At 36.0% G+C, this 18,680-nt stretch overlaps 3 protein-coding genes across 9 annotated transcripts in view; 1 reads left to right on the forward strand and 2 right to left on the reverse strand.

The window, feature by feature from the left end:
- Nucleotides 1–12,008, reverse strand: part of Camta (Calmodulin-binding transcription activator) — a 40,675-nt gene extending 28,667 nt beyond the window's left edge. For 2 of the 6 annotated variants that reach the window (XM_076622530.1, XM_076622529.1), the window contains exons 1-3: nucleotides 11,519–12,008; nucleotides 1,739–2,163; nucleotides 1,168–1,504 (exon numbers count right to left, since the gene is read on the reverse strand). In XM_076622530.1, coding sequence (XP_076478645.1) covers nucleotides 1,168–1,504; nucleotides 1,739–1,972 — 571 coding nt within the window. In that variant the 5' untranslated portion in view covers nucleotides 1,973–2,163; nucleotides 11,519–12,008. Of the gene's footprint in view, nucleotides 1–1,167; nucleotides 1,505–1,738; nucleotides 2,164–11,141; nucleotides 11,270–11,518 lie in introns of all 6 variants that reach the window. The other 4 variants (XM_076622528.1, XM_076622526.1, XM_076622527.1 and 1 more) reach the window with 3 other exon arrangements.
- A 982-nt stretch (nucleotides 12,009–12,990) lies between these two features.
- Nucleotides 12,991–15,968, reverse strand: AP-2mu (adaptor protein complex 2, mu subunit). 2 transcript variants are annotated; one of them, XM_033343898.2, is made up of 5 exons: nucleotides 15,838–15,968; nucleotides 14,877–15,257; nucleotides 14,541–14,791; nucleotides 14,206–14,462; nucleotides 12,991–14,129 (listed from the first exon to the last, which is right to left on the reverse strand). In XM_033343898.2, the coding sequence occupies exons 2-5, from the start codon at nucleotides 15,214–15,216 to the stop codon at nucleotides 13,649–13,651; spliced, it is 1,329 nt and encodes a 442-aa protein (XP_033199789.1). In that variant the 5' UTR covers nucleotides 15,217–15,257; nucleotides 15,838–15,968; the 3' UTR covers nucleotides 12,991–13,648. The 2 variants fall into 2 exon arrangements, with proteins under 2 accessions (XP_033199789.1, XP_033199790.1); XM_033343899.2 differs by lacking the exon at nucleotides 15,838–15,968 and adding an exon at nucleotides 15,645–15,778.
- A 461-nt stretch (nucleotides 15,969–16,429) lies between these two features.
- On the forward strand, nucleotides 16,430–18,325 carry Pex14 (peroxisomal biogenesis factor 14). Its single transcript, XM_033343903.2, has 4 exons — nucleotides 16,430–16,663; nucleotides 16,898–17,221; nucleotides 17,298–17,533; nucleotides 18,033–18,325. Exons 1-4 carry the CDS (start codon nucleotides 16,607–16,609, stop codon nucleotides 18,214–18,216), a joined length of 801 nt encoding a protein of 266 aa, XP_033199794.1. The 5' UTR covers nucleotides 16,430–16,606; the 3' UTR covers nucleotides 18,217–18,325.
- Nucleotides 18,326–18,680: the final 355 nt, after the last annotated feature.

Raw genomic sequence — 18,680 nt, forward strand, 5'->3', positions numbered from 1 at the left:
AGTTAAATATATGCATACAATTCGTTAGAGAACGACACACAAACACTTAACACGCTCCACCCCCCATTGTGATGTTAAAAATTCATTAAGACGAGGTTCGAGTAATTGTTTCTCTTCTGTCGTAGAAGTTAATATAAACTATGTATAATTCATGCGGGCTTAAATAGTTTTGATTCCGGGCGAAATTTGATCGATGAGCTTCGTTTAAAATTTAAATGCGGGTCTTAAAGGGGAAGAATTAAAGAGCGCGCTCGTCCTATGAAACTCGATGGTGTTCTGCACAAAATGCAGAATATTTTTCACCGTAACGTGTTCTCTTCGTTTATTGAAACGAGACGAGTAACCAAAGGAACGCTGAAATAATAAAGCGGTTCGTGGAAAAAATAGAGGCTCACACGCATCAAACGACGCATTCTTGGTACACAATGCTATTTTATAACGTTAACGTAATACATCTAACATTGTACTTCGTGTTCTGAAATGCATCAAACTTTCGCTTTGTTTTATCTCTTTAATTAATCTACCAATACATAAAGCGAGGCACATCGTCACGAGATCTCCAATTTGCTAGAAAACTTTTATTAGAGTGCTTTATCGTGTTGCAAAAAGCTGTGCCACGCTGGTAACATTCTTTTAGGCCATAGCGTTTCCTAATATCGGCAAAGAGAGCGGAAAAGAGTCGCGAACAGTCGTTCAAAGAATAATAAAACAAAAAATTATCGTTTCGCGAATACGTGTCTCCATTTATCGAACTTGTTCTCTCGCACAAAGAAACGGTTCGTTGAATGGAAACACTGTGCGTTCTATTTTCTCTCGAATCAACGCACTTTCGCTCGACTATTGCACATCGATCGACTATAACCAAAATCGCGATTACCTCGTAGCCTTTTCCATCAATCGACGAATAAAACGATTGATGGCACGAGCACCGTTCCAATAGCAAGCAGGAACATAAAGCCATAACTTCATAAACGTTTGTCATCGAGTGGAAACTGACGATCGTAACAGCATAGAATAGTAGCGATGAAATCGTTTCCTCCTTCAGTGCATAAACAGCAAAGTAAATTATTACCTTCTAAGAAGTATGGCCGATAGGGGAATAAATAATTCACGGGAAGATCGGCTGGTCTGTCAAAGGTAAAAGGAAGTAATGGCGGAAGTACTTACCGGAGATGGGATCCGCGCCATCGAGTTTCCTGTCTAAGGAGACGTTCTCGTGAGCGGCTTCCTTGCTCGTCCTTGGACGACATCCAGAGTTCGATTCACCGGTACCGATCCCTTCTTGGCTCTTGTGATCGTTCCTAAGATGATCGTTTCTCTCGTTCGCTTTGGAACCTCCGCTACCAACCACGACCTTTGTCGATGCTTTGCTACCGATTGCCCCGGAATTTCCATTCAGGTTCCCGTTAATGTTGATGTTGTTACCGTTCGCGGATGAATGATTGTCAGCCTGGTGAAAAATGTTCGATGTCTTCTGTGGAAGCTTGTTGTTACATCGCAAGAACTTTTCTAGTCATCACAATAAAACATTTACAAACCAACATATACTCGATGCAAAAAAAAAAAAAGAAAGGAAGAACAAAATCCAGCTAATTCTAATACAGCTACGTGAGAAGAGATCGGCTTAGTTGCTTCGAGATTTCCGGTACAAGTTCCTATATACCTAGGTGAGGAACATTACCCGACAGGAAAATCCAAGTTGACTCGGTCCAACCATAAAACGAATTAATCGACTCACCGTGGTGGTCATGCAGGTCGAGGAGGATGAGCGCACGACGACGATACGATTCTGATTGTGATCATTGGAGGCAATCGTGGACACAGCAGCGTGATTGGCGAGCCCATGGGTCTCGTGAGCGTTATTGGATCCAGCATTGGAATTGGTGTTACTAGTAGCAACGTTACTACCGAGGGAAGTTTGTCTGATCACCAGAACACTGCCAGCCGGCTCCAATACCACTACTTGCCTCATCCTCACCGTCCTCTTTTAAGTCTTTCTTGCTGTTACTGACGAAGAAGGAGAACGTGCACAGGTTGCACGAAAGCTTCCTCGAAAGCGATCCTCCTTCTTCGGCTGATCCAAGTATCCGACGGGAAATGCGTTCTCCAGCCTCCACCCCTAGGTTCTTAAAGCTCCAGCGCGATTGCTACCACCTGCTCCTCCTGTACACACGTACACCAAGATACTCGATATTAAAGCTGTCGTCTTAAAGGATGATCCTACCTTCCATCCTATTCCATGTCACGGCCTTCTCACTCCCTTATGAACGTGTCATTCGAGCGTGCACCACCGTGGCTTCTTTCGCAAGGCAAATCGATGAGATTATTTCGCTAGCCGCCTCTATCTACCTTTGACGATCGCTTTTCACGCGCCGTTTTACTAAAGTATGAGTAGTAACGCTTAACGCGAGTACCAACGCTCGATTTTAAATCCCTTGCCTTCGACGAGTTGTAAACAGACGATGTTACGAACTCCAAGATTTTCATATGGATTTCCGTATCTACTCTATCTTTTCAGATGAACATTTCAAAATGTTTCTACGTATTGGAAATAGATTATGCTAATGTCAAAACTCTTACGTCGACGATTATTTTGTATTTCATCGATCAAAATGTACCAACGGCGGAGAATAGTAAAAATTCTGAGAGTAGGAAATATATTAATGGCCAGTTATCACGGCGGATTTCGTGGACTCGTGATAGATTGCTTGCAAAAATAAGAAATGAATATACACGAGCTCGAAGATTTGAAACCGTTCCAAATAACATCGCGATATTAAGTTCTTGGATCGGAAGCACGCGAGGGTGTTGCGTGTATCCAAAATCACGTCTGGAGAAACTATATCTTTCGAAATTCGTCTTCCTTTATACGAAGAATTTCATTTCTTTCGTTTATCGGATCGTGACCGATTCATTTACTGCTATTCCGTTCTACATTCTTGAATAATCATACGACCAGGTATAGATCTATACGGATCCGTGTAAGTACCGACAATTCTATTTTTTTACGATTTCATAGCTAGCTGGCTTTGCAAAGTTGATTCTAGTTGGCAGCCATTATCGTACGTACGATTCTTGGCAGCCATTATCATAGATTTAGCCAGTAAAATTGAGTCAAAGTCTTCCGAAAAACGAATTCCATCATAGAGATGAGAGACTTGAAATTATTTGAATAGGGGTAGAAACGTTGCCAGTTTTTTGATGAAATCCGAAACACAACATCCTCCAACTGATTGCCTTTCTTCCATAGCTATTCGTGTATTCTGACTAGAATTAAATATCGAATTCCAATTTTTAACAGACCTCTCAAATTCAAATTTAAATTTTTAACAGTCCTTTCGGTTGATATATTCAATTCACATGCGAATTTTCAAATTTGCGACAATTTTTTCCAATTTTTCAAGGATACAAGCGTCCAAAGGTTATCGCTCGAGCTCACCGAACTTTGAATTTTTCACAAATTTTCCTATATGATCGTATATTTTTTTAACATCACAAATACAACCATGTAAATAAAAATGACAGCTATGTTAATGTCCTACGATTAAAAGCACGCGACTTCGCCTGTTTAGCATTGCACGACTGTGACAACATGTTCGAGTGTCCTACATTTGTAGATTCACCGATCGATAGTGAGCTTTGTGTGTTTCGTATTCTAACCCGAACATCCCCTAATAACAACGATTAGCTCGAACATACTTCCGATTGTTTCGTCGAGGGATAGTCGATAAGAAGTTTCGAAATCTCTGTGCACTTCCTGTCGATGGAACATCGGTCCCCTTAAACGAGAATCCAGGGAAAAAGACGATAATTCACAAAGGATCCCCATCTACTCGGAATTTCGTCATCCTCCACGCCCTTTCAGCTCGTCCTCATCCCCTGGTACACTTTGACTTTGCCACTCGCCTCGACGACAGTTACTCTCCCTTTGACGAAAACAAACTTAATTTCCGGCCTGCAGTAACATTCGCGAAAATCGATTTCCACGTTCGAATCGTAGCTAAACGCTTCTACAATTCCACGATACTTTGTACGTTACTTAGATCCGTGGAATTAAGGTGGAATCGAACGAAAATTAACTATAGACGGTAATCACCGGTTCGCGAGCTAAACTATGTACGAAACAATGCGAGATCCGATCGTACTCTCAGCGAAATTTCCCTTCTCACTCGAAAGTCCATAACGACTAAGTACTCGAGAGAAGAGACTTGTCTACTCGGAATTTCATCATTCTCCACGCCCTTCCGACCTCTTATCCTCCCTCCAAGCTTGCTCACTCTCTATCTTTACTGCACTTCAGAGTTTGGGATTCACCTTGAAGACAGTTACCCTCTCGCCTTCCGCTTTGAGAGCAGAGACCTAATTCTCCAACGCATTTCAACCCTCATAAAATACGATATCACGGGAGAACGTTACTACTACGTATAACGTACGTTCAAGTTATTGCCCCTTGATTAGATGGCACGAGATTTTCTATTCACGATGTATATTAGTAAAATATCGCTCTCGTAACTTGTACGATGAAAGAAATTGTCAGTGAATATGGAAAGTTATGACGGAAAGCAGAGTAACGACACGAACTCGCTTATCCTGCTGTTTGTTTGATCGCAAATTAACCAATTTAATGGCTGATCAAGCGCCAATAATCCCCTAACAAAAGACGTTCCAATCTTCTAGGACAGGCACGTGGCTCACAAAGGAATACAATGTACATGGAATTTCGTCATGGCTTCTCGATCGTTCAACCATTCTCCACGCCCTTCCGGCCTGTTACGCCCTTCTCCTCTAGACCTCTTTGCCCTCTTAATATCTCACTCACTCGCTTTAACTCTGCGATTCGCCTTGAAGCCAACCACCCTTCCTTTGAGACGCAATGACCCAGTTTCCTTCTCCCCATGAATCGAGAAATTCAAGGCATGAATTTTGAAAAAAGGCGGCTACGATACCTTGTAACCGGTTTACGAGCACTTCTCCGGATATCGCTACAACTTTTGAATAACATATGAAATCGGCAACGATACCTGTTTCCTAGCTGATCAACGACGAATTGAGAATTCTGCACATTGCGTTGTACAATGGTAGGACTCTTCGATTTCAAGTTGAAAGCTTGGACGCGAAACTGTGCGAAAACCGACGGAGGCCTTGAATCGATGAAACAATGTTCGTGTGAGGATCTTTTTTTTTTTTCTTTTTTCTTATGACGTACGTGTCTTAAATGGACATGGTTTCGAGGCAGTCATCGGAAAGCTTTAATTAGCCAGGTTATGCAACGCTATTTACGAGTCCAGCTAAACAAGATATATCTTCGCACGCAAATGTGGCGTTACAAACACCTGAAACACTTTTGTAGTATGCGCGGAATGCCGATCAATTGCACGTGTCGCGTGTCAGTTAATATAACAGCTGACGAGTTTGTGTATCGAGAGCACGGCTAACAAACTGAACAGGATAATTTTCGTGAAATTGCCGAGTGCGTTACGAACGCGACGCCGTTACACAGGTGGCATCGTAAGGTATAAAAAGCCGTGATCGAGTTAGAGCTTCATGGAATCTCGTACGTACATACGTGGAAATCGGCAACGCTTATTTTTCTACGTGGAAAACCAATCAGCCTGCACGCGGTACGCGAAATTACCAACAAAGTGCGTTTCTTTGCTTTCGGGATGCGTCGTTCGGTTTTATATTCCTTCTGTTATTTATTTATACCACCTTCGAGAGTAACCGACCTAGTTCTCCATCCACATGAACACACAACCTACAGAACGCAAGTGAATTTTGGAAAAGGACTCTGTGGCCCATCTGTTTCTACAAAGAATTCTATTCTCGGTTGCCTTGAATATATATGATATATTCTTCTGCGAATCTACCTAAAGTACAAAGAAGTTACAGGCTGATTACAAAAATTGTATCAATGAAACGATCGCTATAAATAAATTGAATTTATATTTCAAAAAAAAAAAAAAAAGAAACCGAGAACTTCGGAATTTCCTTTGTACACGATATTCGAGCGAATCGGTTTTTCTTTACCACGGTAATCAGACATTTTCTCTACGTAACGCAATTAAAAATATGCATCGTTAAATTAGTGCTCTGGGTACACGTTGATTCAGCTCGTTAAAGGCAACGCAATTTACGTATATTAGTTCCGTGCAAGCAAGGTAACGTTAGTGGTGCAAAAACGCTCGCTGTTTTTGCGGTGTTTTCCTAAACAAGCAGCATCTCTAGACAAAGTTCATGCAAAAGAGCGAAGCATTTTAGTCGGTGCAAGTTTGTTTGCTTCAAGTTTGCCATGATGCTCTGCCACACACTTCAGTTTGTCCAACATTAATATCCTGTACAAATGCATACAACATCGCGACCATCTCTGACGCTTTTCAGTCCAAAGATTTATTACTATTACCAGATAAATGCTACAACTTCCTAAATTTGTTACTCCGTAATTACAGGCTGATTTGCCAAACAACTACTTTCTCGTCGTAAATTTTCGCGCATCACTCGATCTCGTCTATACAGTACGTCGTTTCAATAATCGTCATACGATAGGCAAACGGGTGATTCTACGTGAACAGAAAATAAATTGAAAATATAGAACGACGTTCTTTCATACGTCACTGTTTCTCCGATAAAGCTAAATTTGCAAACTTATTTAGTATATGGGAATTTAGCTAATTACCGACTATCTACGAGCAAATAACAAGTAGAAGGTTATTCTACGTGTAAAAATAAAGAAAAATGTGAGATAATATTTTTCTGTTTAAAATTTGGTTAAAAATAAAAAAAAAATAGAGTTTAAATACATTTTAATTAAGAATTTTCCTGGCACACGTGTACTTGAAATTTCCAAGCTTCATTTTCTCAGAAGACACGCTCTGAACAAATTTCATTCTACATTTTCAACTCGTTTTCACAGTAGAATAACTTCCTACCGATTACTCACTTCTGTTCAGTTCGAAATTGCTCTAGTTCCGATATAGTTGACAAATTTTCAAACTCGATTTTCTCGAAAACGAAACGTCACGCCAAATAGTTCGTCGTACATTTTCCACTTGTTCCTTCACGTACGATCGATCCCTCGCTGATTGCTAAGACACCTTGTATAAAACTGCACGCAGCACCGAATCACAGTTTAGATTTCAAACTTGACAAGAACAAGAGGAAATAGAAGGCAAGAGATCCAAAAGTACGATAACAGACATATGCGCGTACCCTTCGAGAAGAATTCGTAGAAACAGAATTCCCTTTTTCAAAGTTGACGACAACTTTGGCGAGTAATATTTTCAAGAGCAAGGTGAATCGTTCACCGGCTCGACCTCGTCTGGCTGAGAGATAGGAAGGCGGCGAGACAGCCAGTTGAGAAAGTGAAGGAAGTCGTGCCGAATCATGTACAGATTGTCAACAAGTACACACGTTGAAAATCGTGCCGACAACGTAAATGGTAGTTGGGAAAATTGATCGAGTTAGTTGGGCATTACCCGTACCAAGTGTATTGTGAACGGCAGTAAATAAAAATCCGCAGAAGGTCTCCAAGTGCAACTTTTGGGAAGAAAATGTCAAGATTACGAGCAACGACAAATATGTTTGCGTCGAAAATAGAAATTTTCAAAGATTCGTCGAATATGACCTAGAAATAAATCTCTTCGATGCTTCGTGGTTTTTATCCAAAAAGATTGAGATTGCTATCCTGTACATATCATCGTCCACAGGTATTTAGGACATGTGATGCAATTCGGTCAAAAGGTTGAAATTTTCCGTACATTTTCAAAATTATGAGACGATAATAAAAGTAGGTTTCTCCGTTGTTAATTCTAAATTGCAATCAAATATTCTGTTAAATGGAAACTGAAACAGGAAATATGCGTGTATCATTCAAGTTCCATATTTATCCGTAACAAATGGCTAAGACTTCATAAAATCTACACGTTCTACAAACACACGTTATAATCGCTCTAACATTCCGTGTCTCTTAAAACAAATGTCGCGGCAAGATCAATTGTCAATTGTCATCCACCTTCGTTGCTAATTGAGTTTACAAGTGCAACCATATAACGATAGTAACGTTAATTGGCCATTCATAACGTTGTAATGGTACATTAACGATGATCGTATTAAGAGTGAAAATCGTGCGGAAACCCAACGATTATGGGGGAACGAGAAAACGCGAATGACCTCGCACGTTTCTATTTAACACAACGCAAAAATAGATCGACCTTTCCCAACAACATCATTTCCCACAATTTACTATTAACGTATTTAATCACGTTACATCGTTCGTGATGACCTTTTTGTGCAAATCATTGCCCCGTGCACCGAGAAAATAGCCCGAACGCTATTTATATTCGATATATGCCAAACGTTTTCATGTCATTTCGATAAAATAAACGTTATTGCGAATCGAAACAAACAGAAAGCGCGTGCTGAAAGGCATCTACTTCGATGGGACGAAGCAGATGCGTTTCTATATACGCCATTCACAATGTTCCAATGTGTCTTTCTCGCCACGAAAGGCGTCAGGATACAGTATACCATATATGTTGCACAATGACGTAGGAAATGATAACGGATATGCGCGTTTCCGTATCGAGCGATACAAAAGTTGCATTAATGTTTCTTAACGAAAAGAAAATAGAGAAGAGATCATTATTTTTTATATTCTGCAACGACTGTATAGCGATTAGAATATACACAACATTAATTCATCCTCTGATTATTCTGCTTCAACGGCACGTGATTAGCAACGCATCTATCCTTGTCATTGATCCAACATACGTGTACGGTAGAGTCGTGGATTTTAGCGATAATATCAAACAACCTGGCTATCCGGATATAAAGAGGTACACAATGGAAAAAAAAGTATGTTATCGAAAACCTAGCGTTCTCTGACCGATATAAATGACTATGTCGGTGGCCAAGAGATAAAGATAATTCAAGATAAAATTGTTTCGGCATGTGGTTAAATGGAATGTTAATCTTTACTGGTCTTTGAACTATTCCGTACTCTTTACACATCACATAGCTACCTTGCTTATCAAGCCAATTATTCCTGATATATCTCTGAAGCAATTAAACTAGCACACTTAAAGCCAAAGAACACATAGTGAATTTTTAGACTAGAACGTAAATAAAATGGTATTTCATTATCACCGTATGAAAGACCTTGGGCATAAAACCAGTTGACAAACATTCGTGATATACAAACAGAAAATGACGTCACACAGCCGATTTATCTCTCGTAAATTAAGAAAATAACGCCACGTAACGTGCAAAACGCTAACTCTAAGAACGATCAAATCTGATATTCCTTTAGGCGCTACGCCGACCTAATTTCATTGAACAAAAGATATTGATACCTGGGAGAACACTAAAAATATAATACGCTTTGTCTGGAACTGTAAAAAAGAAAGGAAACTCGAGCACAAAACCAAGGCGAACTACGATAGCTCGTTATAGCAACTATCGACCAATTATCGATCATCAAATAATGGGATATGGCATTGAAGATTACAGAAATCTATTGGTACATCGTTCAAATATACTACTCAGAGGCGAAAGTGTATTTCCCACGCCATAGCTCGATTGGATTTATCGATTTAATCAGGTCTAATCTCGCTGATGATTGAAGTGAGCCTGAGCGTGAAACTTTGTGTCTTTAACATACTACACAACAGGTATCCCCCGTATGTGAATGCACCGACAGTTCTATTATTATCGTTGCACGTGCCGCTCTATCGGCAGATAACCGCTATATACGTTCGATAGTCGCTTCATACATAATGGACTATCACATTTATTTACTTTTTAATGCTACACATGTGTAGCCAACACTCGTCGTAATTTATATGAGAAGAGCACGCGTCCAGGTGTTATGTAGTCACGCTGTATAATCTTGGTATTGTGTACAATTTCTAAGCGTCCCACACAGTGCCCGACGTGATACCGGTTATGTGTTAGACTCAACAAGTCCAAAGAAGTCTGTGTCTACTTTTACTTGCATTACCCGTGCCAACGAATCCTATATATATCTTATATATATGCTATATATATCCTATGTATATATATATATATATATATATAATTGTATAGATATATATATATACAATTGTTGTTATCTAAAATGTAGGGAAAAAAGGAATATAAATAGTATAATTAAGCAATATAAATACCGAAATATAAATGACTCAGTCAAGTAAACAGTTAGTTATTTACAATAATTTAGAGACTGATTCAACATCGAATACAAATACTCAAATAACTCACGAAACAGGTGTACGCCTAACATACTATATATTCTCCAGCTATATATACAAAGGAAAACAACAATACTCGAACGATTCATCGTGGAAAATTGTAATGAAATCGTGACGTTAGGTATGATAGATAAATGTGAATACCGATAGTTTTCGCTTCCCCTTTAGAATATTTAGTCGTTCCTTTATCGCGCGATGTGTGCATAAAGCACAAGGTTTCCTTAAACAGAAGATTACAACTTGGCTTCTAAGTATACTTTGAATCGACCAGGTTTTCACCTCTAAGGCACCACTGTCTGTTTTGCCTTTCAATAGCCTCCGCTCAAATTTAAAATTTCAATCGTCCCACTGGCCGAATATCGATTATCGTTTCCGATGTAGCACGATAAGATGAATGATATGGTGATGACGAAAAAAACAGTGGAGTAGTAAGAGACGTTGTTGGTTTAATAATTAACGATTCGACGCAGAATAAAGCCGTAAAGGTGACTCGTATCCGTTACGATAAAATTGTAGCTGGTAGAACCACAAGTGGCAGGAAACACATATAACAACGTTCTTGATAACAGCTGATTACGATGAGCTCGCCCAGATACAATGGTCCAATGGTTAATGAAACCACGTTGTACGCTAACATTTCGATATATGACGGATTATTGTACGCTTCCTTACATTTCCCGCCAAGAATGATAATTCGATAACGTCTGATTTTTTATTTCATCAAACTGTCATCACAGAAACAAACTACCGAATAATGTAGCCGATACTTTGAAAACGTTTCGTATAGCCATGAATACACACACCAATCACATTTATTCCTTTGAAATAACCCGGGAGCCGACAATTTGAGAAACAACACGTGCCGGTATACAACGAAAATTATAAAATTCTCAATACCTTCGTTTATGCCAGAGCTGCAGGTTTACGGTATGTACTAAAAATAGCGGTACCCATAAAACTGCTCGGTGAGAATCGCCACGAGACCTCGAAGACGTGGCGTATACAATACACGACCACGGTGTAACCTAAACATTGGTAAATTGATCAGGATTCGAAGAATTTTGTTTCCACCGAAATTCACCGAGGTGCAAACTAATCACGGGTGGAAAAACTATCAGTCACGTTCGGGAAATACTTTTCTAAGGCTCGACATTACGGTACGAGGACAGCATACAAAATCAACGTAGATCGGCTCACGGAATATATATCGTGTCGCTTAGCGCCAATATATATCTATTTGATCGAGCAAAAGATACATTGTATAAAATACTTACAATATCTGTGCTCCGTGTGACAGAAGGCCCGTAACCCGTATTGAGAGGGTTCATCTTGAGACGATTGTTTACGCGGCGCCAACACTTAGAGCAATGAGATATCACCACTTTACCACCGGTTCATAATCGTGCATTACTCTTATACACGAATCTCTCGATGTATCGTTGATTTTCACGCATGAAATCGTGTGATCACGCGTGCCTGCGCTCGCGGTCGATCCTTGGAATCCATGACAGGTACGAGCACGGGTATGGCTGCGAGCCGCATGCGCCAAAGCACAAGTTATCACGCTCTACTACCAAGGCAAGCGGGTAACATATAGATGAGAAACTCCGCTTTAAATTTAAATTTCTACTACCAAGTCGCCACACCGATTCAATTGTATTCACTCGAAACCTTAATTAATCGAACAGATTAAAACTAATTAGGACACGTCCCTTCGCTTCTTTCTCCTTTCTCCGTTGGCGTTCGTGACAGCTTTCAATTTGTTGTGTGTCAAATCAATTACTCGATCGATTATGAAAAAAATGGAGTTTTAGATTAACAAACGATTCACGAGAATTATTAATCTTTCATTTTCTATGTTGATTATTACGTACCTGGTTTTATCGTTAAGACGTAAGATAAAAATGTGATGACGTTTTAGCTTTTATTCACAAGTAATAAGTAACTTGTATAATTTCAACTTCCGGTATATTTGTGCACATAAATTCATGTAATTATAAATTTTCTATTCAAAAGTTGGATTTAATACAGCGATTATTTAATAAAAATAATAGTATTAGAAATGTTTATTTAATTGAAGAATTTAATTAATTAAATTATAAAATATATATGAAATAACAATACATTTGATTGATTTCAAATTTGAATTACTACACTTGCGTGATTTGACTCTATTTGTAATTTGAATTATACACGTTAGTTCGTTTTGCCGTGAAATCCCGCGAACATTATTGTGCGATTGGTAGTGAAATTCATGTGAAAAAAGAAGCCGAAATTTGGGATAACATCGCAATTCTTGGTCTCGTTGCTGCAGAAATAACTACGAATGGTAAGTTTATATAATTATTATAAATTATTACAAAAGTCTTAGAGTAAATCAAAGAGAAAGTAACGGAGAAATTTTTAGCTCAATACTCAATTACAAGTGTGTGACTGATTTTGAAATAAATATATGATCATTTTATCGGTCATGATGAAAATAAGAATTTTATCCAAAAATAAAAAATCATATGCGTTTCGGATTATTACTACCGTAAAAAAGATATAGAGAAGATTCAAATTCAAAAATAGCAATCATAACTGCCCTTTCGCGACCATATTGCATTTTCATTCTGTCGTTACATTCGAAAATTATATAAACAATATAAAATATGAACAATATAGAAAGGTACTTTGTAATCAACAGTATAGAAATCAACCATTTAACGATTAACGTTATTTTAAAAAATTACGACATAACATAACATTTTAAATTACATACATACTTTATTATGCATATGAATTTTAACATAGAGAGACAAAATTATTCCTTTACAATGAATCGAGATATTCTCTATTCATTTTCATAAATGACAACAAATATGTTCAATAATCTAGACTTTATTGAGCGCATTTTAAATATCATTCACGGTGTTTAGCAATTATTTTAAATTTTCTCGTTGTTACGATACCAAAGAGGTCATGAATTTTTATTTTATAAAAAAGAATAAAAAATGCCGTTAACGTAACGTATAATGAAGTATGATATAATACATGTATGTTCAAGATTAAAATCTAATCCAACGCATGAAATTACATAAATATTAACTTTCACAAAAGTTGGAATTTCGCTAAAACTCAGATAGAATAAAATTGTTATAGAAAAAGGTTCTTAAAAAGAACTCACATGTTACAGTAAAATATAACACGCGAAAGAAATTAGATTATAAAACACATTGGCACAAAGATCTTCCCCTCTTGGTATCTATCCATTTATACGTTTAACCATTTATACGTTTAATCATTCGTCAGTTAATCTAAGTATTTCAAACAACTATTTAAATATGCGCCGTAAAGTGATAATTTTGAGAAAATCGTATTTATGCCTTGAGGTTACTCATTTACAATAATGCGATGAAACGTCATTAACATCGTGTCTCGTATAGACCACTTCGGCCTATGTATCTCACCCATTTTATAACATCATGATCGGAATAGTTCAATTTGGATTCAAATACTTTCAAGTACCGAACTTTGAATCCAGAGGGCGCAAATGGTACTTCGAAATTCATCGATATAGGCGGCCGGGTCCACCTCTTTTTTGTATCAGTTTCAAGCAAATCGATTTCCGCTGATAACTGAGTTTCTTTCATACCGGCCATACGTTTAATTTTCCATACGATAGCATTTTCAGATGCTTTATATTTTGCTTTTCCTTTCAAGCAAATCAATTGTACTCCAGCGGTATTCAGAGGAGTAGGTACTCGAACTTCGATCTTTTGTCCCAACAAAGATGGTTTAAAGTTTGACTTCAGTACTGCTTTCACTTCCATCTTTGTACGTCCCACTTCACGCACTAATGGAATTACGCGGAAAGGCAATGATATATCTTTGGTGGTGCGATATCTGCAAGACATTACCAACAATTATTAATTAAGATTATTAGTTTTACATTCATAACGTTTCCCCAAAGGATTTTTACCTCATCAACTCAAATTCTCCATCAGGAGGTATGAAACTGATAGCATGTTCTGTCTCGAATTTACTAAGCTTGACACACTGATGAAATTGGCAGTCATCGATTACAACAACAGGTTTCCCAGATCTAGCACCTGTAGGATCATCTCCACCTCCTCCCAAACCGCTTCCACCTTTCATACCTTTAGCCTCCATAACAATCTTATCATTGATTCCAAACTTGCATTCTGGCATTCCAGACAAATAAGATTTCATCACAACCTGTTACGGTAGAAATGTTAGATTAATAAGTTTTCCAAAACCTCAGCTGTTCCCTCATTTTATCCCTTGAATAATAACCTTCCCAGCAACATGTGCACTTAGCACTTGCCCTTGAGGGCTCATTAAGAGATTCACATATTCAAGAACATCAAGGAATAATTCATTACGTCTGTACTTGATACCCTCTCTTCTCCATCCAATCTGACCAGTTACTTGGGAGGTTATTTGAGCCTGTTCTTCCTTTGTTGCAGATTTTACTCCTTGTTGAGTAATGAATGTTTTCAACACTCCAGTATCACAATTCTGTGGATACCCAAAATCCAAGATTTCTGGACAATAAATTTAATTATACTTTAAAAACAAAATATTTTTTGCTTATGGAAATATCTTTATATGACATATTAAGGTACTAACCATCCAAAAGCTCATAGATTAGCACAAAGTTGTTCTTGATATTCTCCTCAGAAATCTTACCAAAATATGATTGCATAACATCGATAATTTTTAATAAGAACTCAAAAACCATTGCAGCATTAACATTTTGTTTAGTAACAGCAGCCAGCCAAATATTAGCACGTTTTATATGAAAGAATGATGTTCTGGCAATATTGGTAACAGGGGAGCGTACTTGTTGCCTAGCATGGATAACATTGACACGAAATGCATCAACTGCATTTCGTCCAATGTCATCTCTATATACTCTGGAGATAAGTACCTCTCCCTTATGATTGTAGACAAATAAACCCCCTATCATTTTGACAGAGGGTACCTTTTATTATTCCAATTACAATCAATCTATAAACACATAATATTTATTTATTACCATACAAAATTTTGGATTTATCAAAATATATTTGTAAATCTTATATACTTTCTAAGATAAAATGTATCTAATATTTAATATAATATATTTATCAAATTTAACACTTTTTTAATTACAACCTTAAAATGTTTAATTTTAGGAATTTATATATAATGATGAAAATCTGTTGTAACATAAATATAGCACGTATTAAAAAACATTGTTAGACGTCCAAAAGAATTAAAAATCAATGAATGCAAGTAGTGATATGAAAATTTTTTTGGGACAATACTGTATTAATTCAATTCAAATACTATAAGGACTAGCTTTGAAGAAAATGAGAGGAGCAATTTATCTAAAAATTAACGTAAACTTCTTACATCAAGTAAAAGATAACGCCCCTTTTCTTAAATGACATTTGAGGTTCTCTAATATGTCTTGTAAACGGTTAGTATTATTGATCGGAAATGAACGGCCTATATCGTAAGCACTATCATTATCGAAAATTCTCCGAAAATTATGAAATGCAAATATCCATAAATATAAGTTTCAGAATTGTAAAAGATCACTTACACATGACTCTTAATGCGATTAATAAAAATAAGAGACTAATTTGTATCAGCCTCCGAAACGTACAGTAACAGTACCAACCTACTGATACAAGTGCGAACTATCAAATGACGAAAGCAACACCCACTTCTTTATACTACGTATCTCAAAGACATACTATTACGATAAGTTAAGTTTAAAATAACAATAGATTAGTATAATATATAGCAATGAGTTGTATCGAAATTTAGATTTGTCTATCCATCATTATGATTGCAAATATCATAATTATAAGTTTATGGGGCAAGTAGGGTTGTTGTATTGATTTCAAAACCGGTAGTTGTACATTTATATGTTTAATCACTATAATAAAAATATTAAAAAGATATTGAATTTGTCAACAATTTACAAGTTTACAGTCTACTAATTAAGCTCTTCCTTTGCACGCTCAGAAAATTTTTTGTTTTCAGAAAATTTTGAAAATATATGTATAAGATTACACTCTATGTTTTTAATGATGTAGCAAATTCATGTTTCTCTTGTTATTTGATATCTATACATACGATATATTTTAATTAAATATAAAAAACAGAGTTCAATAATTTTCTTGGTAGATATTTGAAAATCTTCTTATACCCAAAAGATACTATATCAAGTGTTTATACCAACGCCTGCGCGTTGTAATATTTTCGGATACATGTGTACCTAGTATTACAAAATGATTTACATAAGAAAAAACTGAATATGAATACATAGTTATGATACTTTCGTTAAAGTGATCATACCTTTAATTATGGCTATGGCTAACCAAGATGCAAATAATAATAACCTTGCTTTGAGGGAAAATTTAGTAAGTTATTATTATTCTTAGGCTATATATATGTATATATATATATTTGCTTATGTATATTTATTTAAATATCTTAATATTTTATCATATATTAAGAAATTTCAGCAGAACGATACGAAGTAAAAGTAATCATTGATTGATTATATAAGTATTAAGGATAAAATGATGTAATAAGTATACATTTTTTGTTAAAAATATTTTAATATAAAAAGTTGATAAAAATTTTTCTTTAAGGTAAAAACAGCAGTAGAATTTTTACAAAATCCTAAAGTACAAAGTAGCCCTATTGGACGTAAAGAAGAATTTCTTCAAAAAAAGGGTTTAACAGAGGAAGAAATTAAAAGAGCATTTAAATTAGCTTCTATTGACATAACGATTGATCAAAATGTTGTTCATAATTCAAATGATTATACAGTGGTCCCTATTCCACCGAGACAAATGTATCCATATCTTCAAACATACCCATACCAAATAACTCTTTTCCAAAGAATTAAAGAATTCTTCAATGCTACGGCTTTAATTGGAGCTACTATATATTGCATTTATTGGTTTTACAAGGTATTATCGTATGTACATAGTGCAAGCCTTACTTTCAAATCATGTAACAAGTTAATCGTATTGTACTTCATTGTAGAAATTTATTGAACCATTTCTATTTGGCCGGAGAAAGAAGGATAGCGTAAAGGATTCAGTTACTGAGTTAGACAAGACTATTCAAAATTCCATGAAAGAAGTAAAAGAATCTATTTCTAAAGTTGAGGGAGATGTGCAAAAGTTGACACAGAATCGATCTATGGACCCAATGGTACCTCAATTGGTACAAGAATTGAAACAAGATTTAGCTAGTCTCAAATCTTTACTTTTATCAAGGTATAATATACATTTATGTATGTAATTATGCTGTAACATGATTACATATTGAAGTATATTACGACACAATACGTAATCAACAATTAGAATTTATAACATTTATTCCTATACAAGATAATCATTCTGTTTATACATCATATACTATTTTATTTTTAAATTTATACAATAATCTTAAGATATAATTTTTATACAAAAGTTTTTTTTCTCCTTCTTTATGCTGATTCACACACATACAAACATGCATATATTTCAGATCCAATCACTCAAATACATTCATTTAAAAATACAAAAGTAAAAATTTTTTTTTAATAAAAAAACTATAAAATATATCAATCAAATTGTGATTGATTACAAAAAATATGTAAAAAACACAGATTCTACGTTTAATATTCTTGCATAATTTTGTAATTAGTATTACCAAAATTGTATAAAATTTGTACGTAGAAAGTCAAGTAATTTACAATTATTCGTATTTACCAAAATTTTGAATTTTAAACAGAAAACAATTTCCAAGTGCGCCAGCATCAGTACCATCTATATCTATACCAACATGGCAATTAGATGCTGCAGGTACAAGTCAGGAAAAATCAACTGAACGAGAAGATGATGCTGGAAGTGGAAGTAGCGCTAATAATTCAGATAGTTCTCTGGAAATGATTCGCGAAGATCCGCCTAAGGTGTAAATTCAAGATAATTCATAAACATTCACTTCCACCATAACAGTCTTCAATGTACAGAATATTCTGTGATGTTTATTAAAAGAAATAGATGATTTTAATCACGTGTAATATATATTAAGATTCGAACTTTTACTCTTATTATATTACCGATTCAACTTTTATTTTGACCAATTCTGTGTTGACTTTTGTGTCCAAAAGTCACATAGTAATCGTTTTGGTTCCTATAAAAATGTAAAGTTGTTTGTAAAACAAAGGGACATATATAATGCATCATATTTTAAATAATATTAAATTTTTGTAAATGACGCTTGTTACTTAATTTTTATTTATTTTTCTTCTTTTTGGGAATCTCTGAAAGAACTAACATTTGTTCGGCTTTGATTATTAGCATCAATCTTCCATCCCTGTTGTTAAAGGCCTCGAATATTGTTTAATAATTTTATGATATTGAAATAAAAAAGTAAATA

This window comes from Bombus vancouverensis, chromosome 11 (genome assembly GCF_051014615.1).
Source record: "Bombus vancouverensis nearcticus chromosome 11, iyBomVanc1_principal, whole genome shotgun sequence".
Lineage (NCBI taxonomy): Eukaryota > Metazoa > Arthropoda > Insecta > Hymenoptera > Apidae > Bombus > Bombus vancouverensis.

What these genes read in the sequence shown, in the direction of transcription:
- AP-2mu (XM_033343898.2), bottom strand. Translation starts at nt 15,216, where the DNA reads ATGATAGGGGGTTTATTTGTCTACAATCATAAGGGAGAGGTACTTATC. An exon ending in AATCTATGAGCTTTTGGATG is followed by an intron (nt 14,792 to 14,876) that starts GTTAGTACCTTA and finishes TTTATTGTCCAG; the next exon opens with AAATCTTGGATTTTGGGTAT. An exon ending in GTGCACATGTTGCTGGGAAG is followed by an intron (nt 14,463 to 14,540) that starts GTTATTATTCAA and finishes CTACCGTAACAG; the next exon opens with GTTGTGATGAAATCTTATTT.
- Pex14 (XM_033343903.2), top strand. Translation starts at nt 16,607, where the DNA reads ATGGCTATGGCTAACCAAGATGCAAATAATAATAACCTTGCTTTGAGG. An exon ending in TTGCTTTGAGGGAAAATTTA is followed by an intron (nt 16,664 to 16,897) that starts GTAAGTTATTAT and finishes TTTTTCTTTAAG; the next exon opens with GTAAAAACAGCAGTAGAATT. An exon ending in GCATTTATTGGTTTTACAAG is followed by an intron (nt 17,222 to 17,297) that starts GTATTATCGTAT and finishes ACTTCATTGTAG; the next exon opens with AAATTTATTGAACCATTTCT.